General features: G+C 44.8%; 1 protein-coding gene across 1 annotated transcript; it reads right to left on the bottom strand.

The window, feature by feature from the left end:
- Positions 1 to 525: 525 nt before the first annotated feature.
- LOC117733176 (voltage-dependent L-type calcium channel subunit beta-4-like) lies at positions 526 to 16,177 on the bottom strand. Its single transcript, XM_034536597.1, has 14 exons — positions 16,097 to 16,177; positions 15,152 to 15,244; positions 7,479 to 7,598; positions 5,248 to 5,370; positions 5,016 to 5,131; positions 4,822 to 4,895; positions 4,680 to 4,705; positions 4,380 to 4,457; positions 3,738 to 3,796; positions 3,531 to 3,631; positions 3,283 to 3,434; positions 3,101 to 3,196; positions 761 to 931; positions 526 to 555 (listed from the first exon to the last, which is right to left on the bottom strand). The coding sequence occupies exons 1-14, from the start codon at positions 16,175 to 16,177 to the stop codon at positions 526 to 528; spliced, it is 1,320 nt and encodes a 439-aa protein (XP_034392488.1).
- Between the last annotated feature and the right edge of the window lie 1,062 nt (positions 16,178 to 17,239).

Genomic DNA, 17,239 nt, shown 5'->3' with positions numbered 1-17,239 from the left:
CGCTGATGTTACGGTCTCAGTTTATTGTTGTTGTAAATTAATGCATTTAGTTTAGAGCATTAATCGTACGCCTTTAATCTTTAATCTTGTCAACGGTGGGGGGAGTCACCATTCACAAAGCATGCTGGGAAAAAGAATCGACGCCGATTGAAAATAGAAGCGAACAACGGTTTTAAACTTTCCAAACGGCGACGTTCTCGGTTACGGTGTTAAATTCGAAGCTGCTTTGTGAATTTTTCCCACCCAGAGAGCCCGAGGAGCAGTGATTCACCTGAGACCATCGACTACAGGAGAGGAGGCGAGGATGCGATGGAGACAAAAACACGTCATCTCTTCCGTGGTGAGATCTGAATGAACGCAATGCTCTTCATTCACTGTCTCCGTGTTCAGGTGTGTAAGAGGGGATTGTCGGGGCTGAGAGTGCAAATATAAATATATATATATATATATATATGTACAGTCTTATATATACGTATATATATATGTGGATCGTAAACCCTGCTACTCACCCCATTTTGTAAGCGATCATTCAATTAATTCCTGTGTTTCAGAAAACTGAAAAAAATGTTAAGCACGGATGAGTGAGAGGACAGACGAGACAAACTGGAGACAATAAAAACAAAAAGGAGTGAGAATCTGAGATGGGAAGAGCCGGTAAAGACATGTGACAACACACAACATGTTCAAAGACAGGATTCCTGCGTATAGAAGACAGAATGAAACCAGTGCTCTCTGAAAACAGATGGAGACTCTAACTCACCTGCAGGCTGGAGACGGCGGGCGAAGGGGTCGTCACACTCGGCTCCAATAAGGGGTTCAGAGGGGTGTTGCCCGGGAGGTGAGTGGCACGCCAGTAGATCTCCAGGTATTCAGCCAAATGCTCGCACGCATCCTCCAGCTGGTTCTCGTCCAAAATGACATCAAACACATCCTGCAAACGACAGGAAAAGAAAAGAAAGAAAATGCGACGCTGGCAGATGGTGGTGAGAGCAAATATATCCCTGGAAGTAGTATTGTTTATCATATTGCGTGTAAAGGTCATAATAACATACACGATCTGGTCATATCAATCAGGAAGAATCCACTAAATGTAATGTACATCTGTTATTGGGCCACCTTCCGGATCCTCGAGCAGATATACAGGATATATATATTATATATATAATATATAATATAAATATTAGACCTGATAATGACGCAAGATGACAGGTCTTTAATTTAAAGTTATTACAATTCATTTAATTGTCACTTTCTGCCTCTCTCTCTTTCCTCCATACTTCCCTCATTGTCATTCTCTACCTGTCCACGACATGACTCCCCCCATATTTTAAAGCCCTCTGAGGCAAAATGTGTGATTTTCTTATATCTGGCTGTACAAATAAATTTAATTGAATTGGAGGGTTACAGCAGACGACGCAAGAATAAAAAGGGACGGCGTTCACTTGGGAGCTCTTTGTTTGTCCGCTCAAATGGATGGCTTGCAATACACAATAGGGACATTTTTCAAATATAACGCACTTGTTTATGGTCTTTTATTAAAAAGATATCTTCAATAATTTCCGATTGCAGTCCTTCCACCTGACGCACTATGACACCCTCCCTACGGACGCCTCGGTGTCACCAATCAATCATCCTCGTGTTCTATGCCAGCGCGGCCCAATGTTATGTCAAATGCAGGAGGCCCAAAAAAACGACAACAGGATGTTCGATGACATCCGATCGCACGTGAAAGCCGCGAATGCTGTTCCGGGCTATTCTTACCCACAATCCTTTGCACGGTGGATATATATATATACGAGCGAGAGGGTCAAAGTTCAAGGTGTCATGTTAAGAGGAGGAAGTACGTCCCAATTGAATGTGTGCTGCATGCATCACTTACTTTGTAAGGGCAGCTCAGATATTAATGATGTGACATGATATGAAGCCGTGTTTCCCTCCAGTCAGTCACCTGACCTCCCCCGCCCACCTGCCCTCCCCTGTTTCCTCTTTCCCTCGTCAGCCCCGCAGCATTTAAACCTGTTCCCTGTTGCCTGTTCTCTGTTCTATGTTCTATGTTCTATGTTCCCTGTTCTGTGTTCCCTGTTGCCTGTTCTCTGTTTTCTGTTCTGTGTTCCCTGTTGCCTGTTCTCTGTTCTATGTTCTATGTTCTATGTTCCCTGTTCTGTGTTCCCTGTTCCGTGTTCCCTGTTCTCTGTTCTCTGTTTTCTGTTCTGTGTTCCCTGTTGCCTGTTCTCTGTTCCATGTTCCATGTTCGCTGTTGCCTGTTGCCTGTTCTCTGTTCCATGTTCTATGTTCTCTGTTGCCTGTTGCCTGTTCTCTGTTCTCTGTTCTCTGTTGCCTGTTCCCTGTTCCCAGTTCTCATTTCCCTGTTCCCTGTTCTCTGTTCTCTGTTCTCTGTTCTCTGTTGCCTGTTGCCTGTTCTCTGTTCTATGTTCCCTGTTCCATGTTCTATGTTCTCTGTTGCCTGTTGCCTGTTCTCTGTTCTCTGTTGCCTGTTCCCTGTTCCCAGTTCTCATTTCCCTGTTCCCTGTTGCCTGTTCTATGTTCTCTGTTCTCTGTTCTCTGTTCTATGTTCTCTGTTGCCTGTTGCCTGTTGCCTGTTGCCTGTTCTCTGTTCCCTGTTCCCTGTTCTCTGTTCCCTGTTCTCTGTTCGCTGGACCTGTGTCTGCTTTCCTTGCCCCATTCCTGTTGGACTCCATACTGCTTCTGCTTGGACTTTTCTACCTCATGAATTTTCCCTTTTAGGTATCAAACCCTGAACCGTTGCTGTCCGTCTGCATTTGGCTCCTCCCCTTGCTGTATCCCCCCCCCCCCCAACCCCTGACAATGTGCATACCGCAACTCGTGGTAATCCATCCAATCCGTCGTTGAGTTATTTCAATTAAGAAATTAAATCTGTCGCTAGAGGAACATGTCAGTGGATCGGAAGGCGTCATCCTCTGGGCACCATGAACGGCTGCATGAAAAGTTTAAGGGCATCTAAAAATCTATTGAGATATTTCAGTCTGGACCAAAATGGCGAAGCAGGCGACCGACACACCGAAAAGATATACCCCAAATATGAATGTGTTAATAAAAAATAGTAAAACCGTGGACTCACAGGGGGGCACTGAGAGAGTTTGTCTGCGGCCATCATCTGCACATTCAGGTGCTTGCTCTGAGACTTCCCCCTGGACTTGACCAGCCTCTGCAGCACCTGAGAGGAGAGGAGAGCCGTACGGGCGTCAGGTGGAGGAAGACGAGCCTTTTAATTCTCGGAGTGGAGCGACCGACCGACTGTACCTTCGGCGAGGACACTTTCACGTAGACGATGATGGGCGCGAGGGAGGTTTTGGCGAGCTGTGCAGGATGGTTGATGGTGTCGGCGTCCAGAACCACCAGCTGCAGGGTTTTGGCGAGTTCAAATATCCTCTCGATCTCACTCTGAACCTCCGCTGGACGGACACACACATTAGATTTCGGAGTTTAAACTCATTGCTTCTTCACGGCGTAAAGATTTTCAGGAGCTTCCACGCGGACATTATAGTCACCTATGCTGGAGCGAGTGTTGGATCTCTCCATTATGGGCCTTTTGTTGAGGACCGACCTCTTGGCTAAAGACAGGTCGGCAGTTACACGAGTGATGGAGATCCTGCCGCACACACACAGAGAGAGAGAGAGAGAGAAGACATATGCGGTGAGACCTTTTAATCAGATTAACTACAGAGGTTATTCTGTCGTCTCTCCACTTTACTGACCTTCCCTCAAATCTGTGTTTCAGGAAGTCAAAAAGAGCTTTCTGCATCATATCCGTCACCTTGGGGGGAAGATGAGATGAGAGGTGAGAGGTTAACGTCAGGATATCAAAACACAAGATATGAAAAGATGCATAAACAGTTCATGTACACAGTAAAGTAGACAAAGACTGTACTCAAGTAAAAGTATTGTTACTTGAACTTGAGGAAGAGTACTAAAGTATTTATTGAACAAAACTTTAGATAGTGAGTAAATTCACGAGTAAAATACAAATACAAGTTAAACAAGTGAGCATACACCTGTATTTGTAATAATCAATGTAAAAACCCAATAAATGTAATGAAAAAAACATATTAACGTATTACGTTTTCTCCCAAAATGTTCTCTAGATGTTACTTCTCTACATGCGACTTCTAAAAGTCAACATCAAGAAAACCAGTTTTTTTTCTTTTTTTCTTGGCCCTAAGATAAGACAATAAGTTAAATAATAACTTAAATGTAATGATTCATAGAAAATGCAGTGAGCAGGGTTTCACAAGCAAAATATCTCGGCCTTATTTCAGGTTCGTTGATTCTGACGAACAGCAGTTTTAACGGTGCAGTCACTCTGTGTCTGTTGGAGGATGAAAGGAGGAGAGGCTGACCTCATAGCCCTTCAGCGATGGTCCCACGAGGACCACCGGCCTCATAGAGGGCACCACGTCGTAGGGGGGGACGTGTTCCTGCCAGAAATAGGGGACGACGAGGGGATGGGGAGGGGGTGCGAAGAGGGTAAGAAATGATGGGGGTTTATTTGTTGGAAAAAGATTATTACATAACCTGGGTTTCTCCGGAGATCGTTCAATTAAATGAAGGACTTTTTAATACCACATACAGTAAAAAGAAATACTGACAATACGGGCTATGCATTATGAGCACATGCTGTGTCGTCATAAAGTACCAACACCTACCTGTTTCTGCTTCTGTTTGGCTTGTGAAAACAAGGAAATAACAATCAATGAAAGACAAGAGGCAGACGGCAGAGGGGAAAGTAGTGTTTTGTTCCAGCGTGACTCGAAGAGGGAGGCGTGTAGTACTTACATTCACCTGCAGATGGCGGCGTGGTCCTCCAACTCCCTGTCACCATGTCCCCTAAACTGGAGGAGTTACCCCCTGTTTTCCTGCAACAGCAACACATTATATTATTAAACTTTCACCGCGGGAACGGGGGGGAGGGGGGGAGGGGGGGGGGGGGGGGGGGGGGGGGTCCTCCGAGACGGCGTTTGATGCTATTAACAGACCTTTGCTTTTGCTCCTGCTTGAGCCTCATCGCCTCCAGTCGCAGAGGGCTGGGGATGAAGGTGATGTCCGCTCCCTCTTTCACCAGCCGGCCGATCCACCAGTCATTGTTATACTTCTGTGGAGTTCAGTGCGACAACAGAAATGTAAATGTCGCTTTGACGTCACGGAGAGGGGGGAAGGGGGGGGGGGGGGGGGGGGCATCTCTAAATCAATCTGCACGTGGTCACTCACTTCTTTGATGTGCAGGAAGTCTTTGGCATCGAAATTGACTGCAGCTCCTTGGACAGGACAGTCCTCGTCCAGAGCTCCGCAGTAGCTCACATTCGTCTTTACTGCAAACGCCACAGGTTTGGACTGTAGAAACCACGAGAACAACACAGGTCAGCGATGGAGGCCGCACACAAGGACCATTAAGTTGAGGTGAGCGTGCTCAGGTCAGGCTCACGTAAAGTTATAACCTGTCGTTGCTGCTGGTCCTAATTCCACAATGACTTGTTTAAGACTCAAAATATAAAGTTTAGGACTTGGACTTGGGACCTGCTGATGTAGGGGTTGGACTTAATAAAAAAGACATGAGATTTACTTGAGACTTGGAAAATAATATGTTGCACTAAAACCAGCTTTTTGCTGATTTAACTCTTTAGTTTGACTAAATTCTGCCTTTGTTTCTTAATTCTTTACAGATGGTACGTTTAGACAAATCTACCACACACCCTGTTTCCAAAAGTGAAAAACAACACTTGAATCCTACTTTAGTTACAGTACAACCAGATGTGTTCATCGAGATAAGTAACTAGTTTATAAATCCTATGACCTATATATCGTGATAGAAATATTGTATTTGAGATATGTTATGACCTATATCGTGTTATATATATTTTTATTGAGATTGAGATATGAAATGTCCTATATCGTGATAGAAATATTGCAGTCGTGATATGTAATGACCTAAAACAGTTACGTAAATATCGTATTTGTGATATGTAATGACCTACATCATGATATACGTACCATAATGAGATATGAAATTACCTATATCGTGATATATATATATATCACGATATAGGTAATATATAAATATATAAATATTTATATTTATATATATCGTGAACATGATGTATATATCATTATCGAGTAATGAACAACCTATATCATGATATATACATCGTTATAGAGATATGAAATGCCTATGAAGTGATATATTTATCGCTATCGTGATGTATCATTATCGAGTAATGAATGGCCTATATCGTGCTATAAATAATGTATTTGAGATATGTAATGACCTATATCGTAATATATATCGTTATAGAGATATGAAATGCCTATATCGGGATAGTAGATTTTGGACTTATTTGAGGGCATATATGAAGGTTCCTGGAGCATTGAGGCCCACATGTGGCTCCAGACCTAACCCTAACCCCCTAACCCTAACCCCTTAACCCTAACCCCCTAACCCTAACCCCTTAACCCTAACCCTAATCCTAACTCCCAACCCTAACCCCTTAACCCTAACCCCTTAACCCCCTAACCCCCTAATCCTAACCCCTTAACCCTAACCCTAATCCTAACCCCCAACCCTAACCCCTTAACCCCTTAACCCTACCCCCCTAACCCTAATCCTAACCCCCAACCCTAACCCCTTAACCCTAACCCTAATCCTAACCCCCAACCCTAACCCTAACCCCTTAACCCTAACCCCATAACCCTAATCCTAACCCCCTAACCCTAACCCAATAACCCTAACCCCTTAACCCTAATCCTAACCCTAACCCCTAACCCCTAACCCTAATCATAACCCCTTAACCCTAACCCCTTAACCCTAACCCCTAACCCTAATCCTAACCCCTTAACCCTAACCCCTTAACCCTAACCCTAATCCTAACCCCCAACCCTAACCCCTTAACTCTAACCCCCTAACCCTAACCCCTAACCCTAATCCTAACCCCCTAACCCTAACCCCTAACCCTAATCCTAACCCCCAACCCTAACCCCTTAACCCTAACCCCTTAACCCTAACCCCCTAACCCTAATCCTAACCCCCAACCCTAACCTCTTAACCCTAACCCCTAATCCTAACCCCTTAACCCTAACCCCCTAACCCTAATCCCCAACCCTAACCCCTTAACCCTAACCCCTTAACCCTAACCCCCTAACCCTAATCCTAACCCCCAACCCTAACCCCTCAACCCTAACCCATTAACCCTAACCCCTTAACCCTAACCCCCTAACCCTCTAACCCTAACCCCTTAACCCTAACCCCCTAACCCTAATCCCCAACCCTAACCCTAACCCCTTAACCCTAACCCCCTAACCCTAATCCTAACCCCCAACCCTAACCCCTCAACCCTAACCCATTAACCCTAACCCCTTAACCCTAACCCCTTAACCCCCTAACCCTCTAACCCTAACCCTAACCCCTTAACCCTAACCCCCTAACCCTAACCCGCTTGCTGAAGCACCTTTGCTCTGTCCAGCTGCAGCTGTGCCTGGCGCTCGGCTTCACGCCGATACGCCTCGCGGTCCTCCTCCGCTGACAGGTCTGAATCCGACGGTCTACTGGTGTACGAATCGGCCGACCCCTGTCAGGAGAGAGACGCGGAGGTTTACACGTCATTCGCAATGAATCATCTCCTTCCATAAAGACTCATCTGATCGTCATTACAATGAGTTCCCCCGTGGGCAGACCTTCTGTTTCTGTTCAGGCTTTCATCTTCATCTGTGTTTTCTGCTCTGCAGTCTTTGAGTGCAGGTGTGCATGCAAATACGTGTCTGTATTCATGAACACATTCATGTATCTGCAACACAATGCGTTGCTCTCCCACACCAGCCATCCTCTGGAAGACCAAATATAGCACAAAGAAGGCAACTGCTTCCTCTTCTCTCCCCGCCTGGCCCCGATCCATCCCATCATCCCCCACAGTGCGGCACATATACATCCTCTGTTCCCCCATGTTTATTCTCCAAGGACATTTCTTCATTTGCTAAATATATGCCGGCTATCATTTCTCACTGCGAGAGCGTGTAAGGACGCATCCCAGGGAACGAGAAATTACACAAAGAGACATTTACACAAAGTTAAAAACTGCTGCTGGCTTTTATTCACAACCTGTAAGGTTTACGGTGATTATTTACTTAAAAGTCTGCGTCATAACCTGTGGCGCTGAAACGATGAGTTATTAAATAACCTATATAATGTCACAATAATAATAATAATGCTTCATCTTTTCTAAAATCCTATCGGACAGGAGGGGGAAAAAAAGGACATTTTCGAAAGAACACAATTAAACTATTTTCTGATATGTTATATCCAATACAAATAAGCAATTAATTGAGAAAATAAGACAGTATGAATGCTTTTTTCCAAAGAGGAACAACATCTAGTGTGTTGTGGTGTTTTTTTGGCTTCTTTGAAGGAACTCAGTCCTGAAGAATCCAAAGAACAAATATACAAGAATACAAGTGATAAACGAGACAAGAAAAGATCAATCTCTCACACGTAACTCAAGATCCGTAATTACATTAATATACACTGATACGATCAAGCATACTTGTCTTGCAAATAAAGCAAGACGAAGAAACCGAAGACATAATACCGATTTCATTCTGTTTGATCTTTTTCCTCCAAAGTGCAGCGACTTAGTTCTGGTCATCCGTCTTGCCAACATACACAAAACAAATCCTCAAGAGGACCAATTAACAGCAGAAATTCAGGCTTAAAATACCCCCCCCCCCCCCCCCCCCCCCTCTCCCCCCCCCCCCCCCCCCCCCCCCCCCCCCCCTCCCCACACACACACACACACACACCAAAAAAGGTGCCCAGACACGAAGAACAACCTCCACCTTTAATCTTTCTCTTTCTCTTTTTCTGCACCTCAGAATTCATACACATCACCCAAAACATATTTTACCACTTCAGAAACCGCAAGCGAACACCTCTTCCTCGTTTGTTTTGTGCGTGTGTGCGCGCGCGCGTGTGTGTGTGTGTGTGTGTGTGTCTATGTTAGATAACTAGATCAGATTTTTAGCACTCACAAGCTCTGCAAGGCAACACTGCACCAGCGTCAGAGCAGCGCCGAGAGAGAGAGAGAAAAGGAGGTGAGGAGGGAGAGCAAGATAGATAGAAAGACAGACAGAGAGAGAAAGAAAGAGGGGGGGAGGGGAGGAGGGGTTGACGAGACATACTGAAAAGAGAGGGATGTTTATAGGACGGAGAGTGACAGAAGGAAGGCTGGAGAGACAAACGAGAGAGTGTATAAACGACTTATATGACAAGATAAAGCGAGGCTATCTCGAGGGGAAGATGAGATTAGAACGTAATAAAATGTCGTGAAGGAGTGGAGTGAGACCTCGATGTCCATCCTCATCGCGGATAGAAGAAAAGAGGGGAAACGCAGCAGGAGGGAGGAGGGGGAGGAGGAGAGGAAAAAGGAGACAAGCAGATAGGCAGTCAGAGAAGAGTTGCACACCTGGCTGATTGAGGAGACATGAATCGGACTTCTTTTCTCAGCGTAGCGGCGTCCCCCCGTCATAAACGCACGGCCATAAAAGTGGAATAAATACGGCGTTATGCGAGCGATCGGTTTAATGATGTCAGCAGACAAGAGAGTCAATGTTTGGACACGAGGGCCGTGGACCTGAATCTGAGCTGCAATGCAGAGTGTAACGACGAGTCTGAGGACATCGTGTTGCTCTTCACCGCCAACGTCTACATTTAACCGTTTCCTCCTTTTTCTGTTTCTGTGATTATTCCTCACACGCTGCAACACCGATGGCCTCGGCTCCACAGGGAGGGGGGGGGGGGGGGGGGGGGGGGGGGGTCAATGAGGAAGTGGGCCAATTAATCCTTCGGTCGAGGGACAGAAACCGCGGGAGATTTTTTTCGACAGTTGATTTTCATCACGATCCTACCGATACCGCCTTTCGCTGGTTTTTCTCCTTTTTTTTTGGGAAGACACGCAGGGAGATGTGTTCTTATTTTTTTTGTTTTTAATGTAGGTCAATTAACTCGTTAGTCGTGATTAAAAAAAAGAGAGACTTTAAATCACAAAGTACACATTGAAAAATGTAAACGTACGGTTCTCAAATCGATCGATGGGTCTTCAAATCATAAATCTGTTGTTAATGTTACTGAAGCTGCGTTAATTGGTTTTGGGGGTGACTGCAAACACAGCGGTGACTTATCAATTCAATTCATAACAAGTTATCTCTATCTGAAACTCGTCATATCGACAACTCAGGAACATCCCCCCCCCCCGCCCCGCCCATGAGCACCTTGACCAGGTAGAAACCCCGGGCAGGACATACCCCCCTGTGAGGTTACACGCCCCCCCTTGTGTCCACCTGATGACTCCAGGGCAAAACTCACTCTAACATTCACTCTCCTATTACATCTCGTTTGCTCTTCATCAACTCGTGGAGGGAAACGTCTCTTTAGCTGCTAAATGCTCCACGATGTTCCCCAGTTAGTTGGCGACCGTCGGTCCATGAGAACAACTGGCCGTTCTGCTGCCAGAAAACCAACCGAGGTGTGCGCGGCGAGAGTGAAGTTATGAGGCAGAAAACCAAAACGATAAGCAGAAGCTGCAGTGTCGGGTGTTGGTTCGCTGTTGGTTCATCCCGATGCGATGTCGTGTATATTTGTACGGTGTACAGCCGTTGCAGGCGAAGGTGGCCTCGGCGTTCAGGTGAAAACTCTCCCTCCTCGGTGGTTTAGCTGGTCCTGAATCCTGGACCCTCTCCCCGGGGGAAGCTCGCAGAGGAGGCCGTGCACGATGTCCTGCAGGGCCTGGCTGTCCCTTGAGGATGCTGCCTGGCGGACCGTATCCAGGTGGGCTGAGCTGTGAGCCGGAGCCGCGACACCCTGCTGGTCTATATATCCCCGTCTGCTGGATTCATCGTGGCTTTAAAAGCGGAACTCAAATGCAGACACCGGACAAGCAGGTGAGGGGGAAATCAAGTCTTTTATTGACAGATGCAGGCAGGGACGGTGAGTTGTTGGTGGAGGAAAACCTGATGCGGGCAGGTAATCCATGCGTGGCACAACGATCCGGCGGGGACTGGCTGTTGTTGTTGTTGTTGCAGAGGGGGGGGGGGTTATTATTTGATGACTTGCTGATCTCAGATTGCCAGGTGTGCAGAAAGAAACAGAGAAAGAACGAATGGGAACGACCAGACAGACAAAAACATCAACTTTCATAGCAACCCCATCACTTGAGATATTTCAGTCTGGAACGATAATGATGCCGACGGCAACCCGGATAGCAGGAAAAAGAAACGACTAAAAAAATCTACTGCACGCCTTTAAAATGGTTGGTTGTGATGTTGAAAATATATATATTTTTTAATAAACGGATGATTGTTATTTAAAATGATGTAAAATTGAAATATGCATGTTAATGCTAAAGTCCAATTATTCTGGCTTTGTTTCCAGGAAGGAGATTCTGCACAAGAGCAAAATATATTATTAAAAAGACTGAAACCCCCCTGAACTGCCAGCTCCAGTGATTTTGAAAATCCAGTAGCCAAACATCCAATTTCAAAAAAGTGTTCGATTAACTGCGCGGTCGTAATTCAATGTCAGCAAGTTACACATGCACGAGGCTCTCTGGTACACAACGCAATAAATCACTCCCGCGGTTACATTAATATCAAGAGTCAAGTTCAGGCGCACCGCGTTTCAAATTGATCAATCACGAAAGTCAGCGAAGGAACCCGAGAAGAGCGCAATCACAAAAAAAAGTGAAGCAGGGGGGGAAGAGGAACAAAAAGGATTTTGTTTTTTAAAGAGGGGTAAGACAAAGGAAAGAGGAGAGAGAGAGAGAGAGACGATGGGAACGCTACTGAAAGAGAGGATGGAGGGAGAGATGGAGGGAGAGATGGAGTTTCAAATGGGGGAGAAGAAGGAGCTGTCTTTTGTACTCACTCAGTCAATGTGCTGCCGCTCCCTCGCTGTGTAACACTACATGCTGTAAAATGCAGACGGGCTGTAAGGAGTCCCGTCCCCAAACCAGGGACGACCTGCACTGGAGCCGGCAACACCTTCTCTCCTATTCTTACCCCACCTCATCCCATCAAAACACACACACACGCACACACACACGCGCACTAACACACACGCACGCACACACAAGCTTTTTTTTTGCGTCACGAGAGGACGCACGGCTGCAGCTTTTCTCCCCCCCCTCCCCCCCACCGGCCTCAACCCCTCGTGTCCTACATGCAACACATACATCCACACTTATGGCAGCACACTGCTTATTGTATCCTGCTGCAGAAATGAGTCATACTCCACTGCTCCTCCATAGACACCCCACCCCTATCACAGACCAGGAGAAACTATCTGCTCCTTCTGCATGGAACAATTTATCATATCACCTTTTTTTTGGGGGGTGCTGTGCATGCAGAGAGAGAGAGAGAGAGAGAGAGAGAGAGAGAGAGAGAGAGAAAAGGTGTAATGATTGAAAAGAAAGTAAAAGAAGAGCAATGAACCCACACATCACTTCGCCCGAGGCCTTCCAAAAAATTCCAAAAAATGAGCGTCGTGAATAATTTAAGCCGCCCAATATTCTCATGGAATCTGTAGATTGTCATTAAGACCCCCCCGATCAGGATAACTAATGTCCCCTGCCGGAAGAAGATGTCTGCTCAGCCCTTTTTCACCCCCCCCCCCCCCTCCTCTCAGCTATACCCTGCTCCACATTCCCTTCGCGCTGATGGTGCCGTTCATGAAACTGAGGTATTTCTTTTCATAATGTTTGCAGCGACTCGTTCAGTTGAGGGAGTGAATATCAGGCCTCTGAGCCCCCAAAACCTTGTGAGTGGATGTCAATGGGGAACTTTAATTTAATGAAGAATTTTTTTATGAAGCGTTTAAACTACTTTATTTTGCATGCTTTTGGATTTGAGCTGCAACAAAAAGAAAAGGATAGTTTTGAGTAAAAATAATAATAATCTTTGGATATATATATTTCTTTTAGGATATATATATATATATATATATATATATATATATATAGAGAGAGAGAGATGATATATATATATATCTCAAAAGAAATATATATATCCCCAAAAAATTTTTTAATTATATATATATATATTTCTATTTTTTAGGAGCATTCTAGGATGTCACTTTGGGCTCTGTGAAGTTGTGATGGCTGTTTCCCACTACTTCTTCTTCTACTTCTATCCGCTTCTACTCAACATTTTATAGACTAAACAATGATTCGACTGAATTATCTGCAGATTAATTGATGGAATTAACCATTAAGTGGACAAAATATCAAACAAACCGTTTAAATTCATCTAAGATTTGAATGTTGAAAGGAGCACACTCAACCTCTTTTAGTGTATTTACTAGAGATGCTGTCTATAAAAAAATGTATACATCAAATATAAGTATAGCAGTTGATATTAGTGCGGGAACTTGTGTTTTTCTCTATTTCCTGTTGTTTTATAGACAATTAAGAGCCAGTCACTCTGCTGTAGTGTATCTATGCTGACTGGAGTTTTACTGCATATGTGTTTAGCTTTTTAGATTGTCACATACATTAAATGAGCCCATCCTCGGTATTTAGGAGCAGTGGGCTGCTGTAAAGCATCCGGGGAGCAACTCGTGGTTCAGTGTCTCGCTCAAGGACACTTCAACACGCTCACAGAAGGAATGAGGGAATCGAACCAACAACCTAGTGGTTAAAGGACGTTACGCTCTGTCCACTGTGCCACACGGGAGGATTGCACTAGGTCTGCTTTCTCAAATTACACTCTCACAAAAGAGAGTTATTTTACTGAAGAAGCATTTCAACTACTTTCCTAAATCCACACACAAGCTGGTTCAAACATTTCAATGAACAATTATTGTCGTTATCTATTAATCCGCTGATTACTTTCTCTGATAATCAAAACATTTCTCGGCCTGCAAAAAAGTAAGAAAAACATTTTTCTAAAGTCAGAGTTCACGTCGTTTTAAATCACTGGTTTTGTGTAACCAACAGTCTGCAAAGCCTCACCTTTAGAGGAAATGTTCACTTAAAAAACTACTTTAAAGGATTAGTCAATGATCAAAATAGCCGTAGATTAATGATCTGTCTGTCATCTAATGGATTAATCAACTACACCTCGTGCGTATCTTTTTAATGAACTTCTAGGACTAAACTTCAGGACTAAATTGATACTTGAGACGATGTAAAAACCTGCAGGAGCATAAAGAGTCTTGCAGCCTCTGTCACTCCATCGGGCTCCTTTTTGAGGAGTGATATTTGAATGCTTCTCTAACTCCTGACTTCCCCTCTTTGAAGTGTCCATGGCTCATGAACTACATACAAGGCTGTGATAATCTCTGCCAGCACATGATCCAGCCGTCCCCTCTGCTGGACTCTCTGGGAAACTACAACTATACCTCTGCTTCACGATGACACCCCGACACCCAAATCAAACGCGTCTCGAGAAAAACAAAAACGAGTAAAAACTGTCTCCATCAAACCAGCTGATGGAGATGAGACTGTGCGGTTCTCTCAACGGCCCTGCGGTGACGTCACGAGGCCCAGAAATCCAGTTTCTTTTGGTGTTAAATAACAGCAAATCTCCATCGGAGACTTGACCTGGAAACATTAATTAAGAAAACTGCATGGGGCTGTGTTGGGCTTTCGTAACTCACACACATTTTGCTGCTCTCTACTGGTCAAAACAACAACTGGAACATTGGTGAGGCGACTCTTGAGGATGAAGATGCATGTGAGGACGATATAAATGCAGAACCGCAAATGTCTTCTTTTTTTTTTTTTGGAACTTCCAAAAGCCGGAATGAAATGCGTTGATTCTCCACCAACATCTTGAACCTGAGACGAACAGCACGCCAACAAAACAACGCAGGAGACACCTGTTCTGTTTATAAATCACCTCCAACTCCTTGTTGGTTTATTCATTCAGACTTAAGAACACAACGTGGCCTACATTTCCCTTAGAAGCGGCGGCTCTTCCCTCCCACTGACAATCAGTGGGATAATCGGCCCGTGACCGTGATGTACCAGCTCATGATGTAGCCTATTGCAAGCATAAATAAAGGAGGGGGGGGGGGGGGGGAGGGGGGGGGTGCAGGGGAAGCTATAACGAATGCCTCCGGGAGAGCTTCTTTTACCTGCCGTTTGATGAAGCTGGATGTCGTGTCAGAAGATGTGCTGCCATCTGAGCGTTTGAAGCGGCTCTTGCGTTTAGGCAACTTCCTGGGCAGCTGTGATGAAAGAGACACACACACACACACACACACACGAGCGAGGGAATAAAATACACGTAGATGGACAGATAGCAAACTCGCACCGTGCTGATTTTAAAAGGCTTTTTCTTTGTCTTTGTTGTTTTGACAACATCACAAACGGCCCATTTAGTATATGGGGGACTGGTGCAACAGAGCTGCTGTGCACCCCTTCTATAATCAGCTGTATGGCTTTTGCCAATATCACACAAGTCCTTTTACGTCACATAAAGCACTTATGTGATACACACAGAGAGCTGCACGTTCAAGAGACGGATCTCTTTCCCCGGGCCTCCTGTAACACAGTGCATTAATAACAAAGCATGGATGTTGCAGCATGCTGGGGGGGGGGGGGGGCCCTGTGTAGATTCAGGCTACAGGTGAGAGAGTCAGAGTCAGTCTTTACGCCAATACAATTCATATTCAAGTCTCTGATGTGTGCTGATTGTCCTACATCAGTGTAAAGGAAATGCATTTGGAATTAATAATAAAAATCCATAGAAATAAAAAATGTAATCCCTTAACAGAATCAAGCAGCAAACATATTTCCTCCTGTGTAGAGCCATAATAACCATATGTGAGTCCGCTTGATGATCGAGTCGATCAATCTGCAGTTCTGTAGTGAAGGCGGAGGTGAAAAATAAATATATAAATATATATATATATAAATAAAAAAGTATCTCGCTGCCAAATCGCGACGCCTCAAATTCCAACAACAAGTAGCGAGACGTTAGCTGACCTTTTTCTTGTCTGTTTTCTTTTTCTCCTCCATCGGCACTGAGCTCGTCAGACGTGCGACGGAAAGGAAGACGAGGAGGTGCGGCGCTTTACCTGGAAACGGTGCGACAGAGAGCCCGTTTCCACCGCGGACTGTGGGTCTACGGGCGACTTGGACATTTTGACTTGCACCATCTATCGAGAGCGCAGGGGGCGGCGGGATGCGCACAGACACGGGTTCACCGGAGGGAACCGGCGGGGGGAGAGAGACACGGGACGCGCACACATCGAGTAAATGCAGTGGATGAGCGCGGAGGGGCGGGGAGATGCCGAGAGGGGGAAAAGAAAGAAAGAATAGAAAGAAAATATATCCGAGTTAAGATTATATGCAACAAAAAAAAATTCAAAACTAAAAAAACGTGTGTTATAAGCTACATCGGGGGGAAAGGGGGGGAAGGGGGGGGGGGGGGGGGGGGGGTTGCAATGTAAAGCAGGCAGGAAAAAAAATGCCGGAGCAGAAATAAATAAACCGTGCGGACTGAAGCGTCATCGCTCGAGCAGCCGAACAGGTCCGTACTAAGTGTCCGTTTCTGCCGGGGGTGTCACACACACACACACACACACACACACACGCACACACGCATACACACACACACACACACGCACACACGCACACACACACACACACACACGCACACACGTCTATTCACAAGATGATACAGGCATACCATTTTAATAATTGTTTGTTGTGTTGGCTTACTGATTGTGTTCCCTCTTGTTTATTACATTTTTATTATTATTATTTAAAGAAGGATGGAATAAACCACAGTCGAATATATGTGGAATCTTTAAAAGGTGGATCTTTTAATTCATATTTTACACATAAAAGTATAAAATATGTTAAGTAATACCCCAGTGTAAATGCAACAGGTAGAAATCCTGCATATAATTCAGAAAGTGTTAAAGTGTTAAAAGTCTCCCCTGTGACTGTTACTCTGTTATACATTATATAATTAGAGTATTACTCATGCATGACTGTAAAAAGCAGAATTGGGTTGCTAACTTTATAACTGTGCTGTTCTGTTGACTGCAACACATTTTCAGTATTACATGCATATAAATCTGCTGATTTATTTCTAGATGAATTAATTCATTGTTTGATTTGTAAAACAATGAAAAAGAAATGTTAATCACATGTTCTCAGATGACAACGTGACAGTAATATTTTTGTTGGATTACACCTGTAGTCCGTCGGGC

The sequence above is a fragment of the Cyclopterus lumpus genome, chromosome 7 (assembly GCF_009769545.1).
Source record: "Cyclopterus lumpus isolate fCycLum1 chromosome 7, fCycLum1.pri, whole genome shotgun sequence".
Taxonomy (NCBI): Eukaryota; Metazoa; Chordata; class Actinopteri; order Perciformes; family Cyclopteridae; genus Cyclopterus; species Cyclopterus lumpus.
The sequence above is the reverse complement of the archived record's forward strand: the minus strand, read 5'-3'. Positions and strand labels throughout refer to the sequence as shown.

Excerpts from the sequence above, each read along its gene's own strand:
- LOC117733176 (XM_034536597.1), bottom strand. The coding sequence starts at position 16,177 with ATGGTGCAAGTCAAAATGTCCAAGTCGCCCGTAGACCCACAGTCCGCG. Across the intron at positions 5,132-5,247 it reads ACTTCCTGCACATCAAAGAA|AAGTATAACAATGACTGGTG; the intron begins GTGAGTGACCAC and ends TGAACTCCACAG. Across the intron at positions 4,896-5,015 it reads AAGCAGGAGCAAAAGCAAAG|GAAAACAGGGGGTAACTCCT; the intron begins GTCTGTTAATAG and ends TTGCTGTTGCAG.